Genomic DNA, 4,223 nt, shown 5'->3' on the forward strand with positions numbered 1-4,223 from the left:
TCTCCTGACCATTCTACTAGTAGGGTCATTTCATATGTAAAGGCGTAGCGTATGGTCTAGAAGAGGTATCTGGCATATTTGGCCTATATCTATGATTCTTGTGTGGATCTTCCTTCCATGGAATCGATACCAGTTGTGAGGGAGTTCCCAAAGGTATTTCCTAAAAGTGTGTCGGGGATGCCACCCAATAGAGATATCTACTTCTACATTGACTTGGATCTGGGCACTCACACCATTTCTACCCCAGCAAACTGTATGGCCCAAGTTGAATTGAAAGAACTCAAGGAGTAGTTGCAAGATTTGCTTGATAAGCGGATTTATTAGACCTAGGGTCTCGCATTAGGGTGCACCGATGTTGTTTGAGAAGAAGAAGGACGGCTCTATGAGGATGTGTATCGATTATAGGCATCTAAACAAGTTCACTATCAAGAACAAGTATCCCTTGTCGAGGACTGATGACTTATTTGATCCGCTTCAAAGTGCCAAGGTATTTTCCTAGATTGACTTGAGATCTTACTACCATCAGTTGAAGATTAGGGCATCCAACGTCCCTAAGAATGTTTTTAAGACTCGGTATGGTCACTATGAGTTTTTGGTGACATCCTTTGTCTTGACTAATACCCCAACAAATTTTATGGATTTGATGAACCGGGTGTTCAAGCCCTATCTGGATTATTTTGTGATTGTCTTCATTGATGATATCATGGTTTACTCTAGCAATCGAGAGGAGCATGAGCAGCATCTTTGGATCATACTTTAGTCTTGAGGGGTCATTAATTACATGCCAAGTTTTCGATGTGTAAGTTCGGGTTGGACTGGCCTTGTTGTATCTTCCGAGGGTATTAAGGTGGATCCTAAGAATATTGAGGCAGCTCAAAACTCGCCTAGACCCACTTCAGCTACAGAGATACGGAGCTTCTTGGGTTTGGGAGATTATTATCGACGGTTCGTGGAGGGGTTTTCATCTATCGCAGCCCCATCGACCAAGTCGAACCAAAAGTGTGCTCTTTTTAAATGGTCTAACAAGTGTGAGATGAGCTTTTAGAAGCTCAATACTGCATTGACTATAGCCCCAGGTTGGAGTTGCTTTCAAGTTCAGGGTCTTACACTTTGTATTGTGACGCATCGCTGATTGGGCTTGGCACAGTATTGATGCAGGACGGTAGGGTGGTTGCTTCTGTATCTCAATAGTTGAAGGTTCACGAGAAGAATAACTTTGTTCATGAATTAGAGTTGAAAACCATTGTTCAGGCGATGAAGATTTGGAGGCACTATCTATAAGCATTAGATGTGAGGTCTATACTGACCATCGGAGTCTCCAACACCTGGTCAAGTAAAAAGACCTTAATTTGCGTCAGCAAAGATATTTAGAGTTGTTGAAAGACTATGATATCATCATATTATATCATCTATAAAAGTCAAATGTAGTGGCCGATGCATTGAGTGGGAAGGCTGAGAGCGTGAGTAGTTTGGCATATTTACCAATAGTGGAGAGGATACTAGCCATGGATGTTCAGGCTTTGGCCAATCAATTTGTGACATTTGATCTTTCATAGCCTAGCCGGGTTATTGCTTGCGCTGTTGCACAATCCTCATTGGTTTTGCATATCATGTTTTGCCAGTTTGATGATCCTCACTTGTTGGTTTTGAAGGACACGGTACAACGGGGTGGAGCAATAGAGGTTGCGATTGGAGATGATGGTGTTATGCCGCTTCAAGGACAGATTTGTGCTCTAGATGTTGATGGGTTGAGAGAGTTGATCCAATAGAAGGCTCACAATTCGTGCTATTTAATTTTCTAGGTGTCATGAAGATATAGCGTGACTTGAATTAACACTATTAGTGGTAGAGAATGAAGAAAGATATTGTTACCTATGTATCTCAGTGTTGGAATTGTCAACAGGTGAAGTACGATCATTAAAAACCGGGTGGGTTGGCTTAGAGATTGGAGATACCATAGGGTAAGTAGGAGCGCATCAGTAAGGATTTTGGGATAGGCTTACCACAAACTTTGAGGAAATATGACGCAATTTGGGTTATTGTGGACCGATTGACTAAGTCTGCATACTTCCTTTTGGTGATGACTTTCTATTCTTCAGAGCGGTTGGCTCAGGTTTAAATCTAAGAGATTATCCTTTTGCATGACGTGCCCATTTCAATAATTTCTTACCAAGGCACGCAGTTCACATCACATTTTTGGAGAGTCGTGAAGCGTGAGTTGGGCATGCAGGTCGAGTTGATTACCACGTTTCATCCTCATACATACGAGTAATCGAGCGCACTATTTAGATATTGAAGGAAATGTTACGTGCTTGTGTTATTGATTTCGGAAGTTCATCGGACCAGATCCTACCTCTAGCAGAGTTTTCCTACAACAACTATTAGCCAAACATCTAGATGGCTCCGTAGGAGACCTTATATGGGAGGCGATTTCTTTTGCCTATTTGTTGCTTTGAGCCCTGAAAGGCTTAGATTGTTGGACACCAATTTGGTCTGTGATGCTATAGAGATTAAAGTGATTCAGGAGCGACTTTGTACATCTCAGTCCAGGCAGAAGAGTTTTGTGGACTGGAAGGTCCGAGATGTGGTTTACATGGTGGGTGAGAATGTTCTTCTTCTAGTGTTGCCTATGAAGGGCGTGATGCGATTTTGGAAGAAGGGAAAGTTGAGCCGGAGGTTTATTGTCTTTGAGATCTTGGAGAGGGTTAGGGAGGTTGCTTATAGGCTTGCATTGCCTCCTAGACTAACAAGGTCACATCCGGTATTTCATGTCTCCATGCTTCGGAAGTACCATGAGGATGGATCACATGTTCTGGACATTAGCATGGTGCAACTTGATGAATATCTGACATATGAGGAAGAGCCAATAGCTATTCTAGACAGCAAGTTTGCCAGTTGAGATCTAAGAGTTTTTCTTTTGTGAAAGTGCAATGGAGAGATCAGTCATTGAGGGGGATACACGGGAGTCCGAGTCCGATATATGGAGTAGATACCCCAACCATTTTACCAGTCCAGGTACGTTTCTATGTCCGTTCCAGGAAGAACGTCTCTTATAGAGGTGGAGAATGTGATGACCCAATTGGTTGTTTTGACTGCTAGCCACTATTTCTATGTTTCGAGACCTCTCATAGCTTCATTTGATATTTATCAATTTGCATGCATGGTTCGTGTCATTTCTGGAAAGCTTTTACGTAAATGTTTGATGAAAATGTGATTCTTAACTTAAAATAAGACTAGAGTTGACAACGTTCAACATTTTGGATAAACGACCTCGGATCGGTATTTTGACAATTCTGGTAGGTTCATGTGACGTTTCTGGACTTTTTCACATATTTGGTTTGGGTCAAGGGGTGACCCAAGAGCATGTCGGCGCGTTATGTGAACAATTGTGAAAATTTAGTTTTCAAGTTGAAATCTTGATTTTGTTGATCAATTCTTGTTATTTGATGTTATTATTGATGATTTAAGGTAGCAAGCAAGTTTATATGATGTTGTTACACTTGTGTGCATATTTGGTTTTGAGCTCGAGGGGCTCTAGTGATTTTTGGAAGTGTTTCAGAAGAGTTTGGAATTGCTGGTGCAATACCTATTGCTAATGATGTCTGCATTTCTCGCATTTGCAAGGTCTGGCTCGCATTTCCTATCAATTGATCGCATTTACGGTACTGGGATGGGCAGGTCAACCTTTGCATTTGTGAAGAAATGTTCGCAATTGCGGACATACCTGGATCGCTTTTGCGATGGTTTGGTCACTTTTGCAACTGGGTATTATAATTAGGCAGGTTCGCAAATACGAACATTTGATCGCATTTGCGATGGAATTGGGTGTCACGACCCAAACTGATGGGCCGCGACGGGCACCTGGTACCTTACTCAACCGAGTACCAACGTAGCGTATCTTTTCGTACAATACTATTATAGGTAAATGAGATGGAAAGGTCGTCGTGAGATAAGTGGAATAAAATATGAGGAAATACTCAACTTGATATACCGACTTATACGTATGACATACGGGCCTATAAGGCCAGAATAATCACTCGTACACTGAACATAGGCCGTCAAGGCCATACAATCTTTCATATACATGAAATATGTCTACAAGCCTCTAAGAGTACATATACGTCATAAGGCCGAGACAGGGCCCTGACATACCAATCAATACATGTCTAAATCATACAAACCAAATAAGCAACTCCGGAGCAAATGGAGCTCACCAACATCTT

General features: G+C 41.8%; 1 protein-coding gene across 1 annotated transcript; it reads left to right on the forward strand.

Moving 5' to 3' along the window:
• Window positions 1–2,419: 2,419 nt before the first annotated feature.
• Window positions 2,420–2,899, forward strand: LOC138875491 (uncharacterized). The gene has a single exon (XM_070154323.1). The coding sequence runs from the start codon at window positions 2,420–2,422 to the stop codon at window positions 2,897–2,899; it is 480 nt and encodes a 159-aa protein (XP_070010424.1).
• The last annotated feature ends 1,324 nt before the right edge of the window (window positions 2,900–4,223 follow it).

This window comes from Nicotiana sylvestris, chromosome 8 (assembly GCF_000393655.2).
Source record: "Nicotiana sylvestris chromosome 8, ASM39365v2, whole genome shotgun sequence".
NCBI classification, from domain to species: domain Eukaryota; kingdom Viridiplantae; phylum Streptophyta; class Magnoliopsida; order Solanales; family Solanaceae; genus Nicotiana; species Nicotiana sylvestris.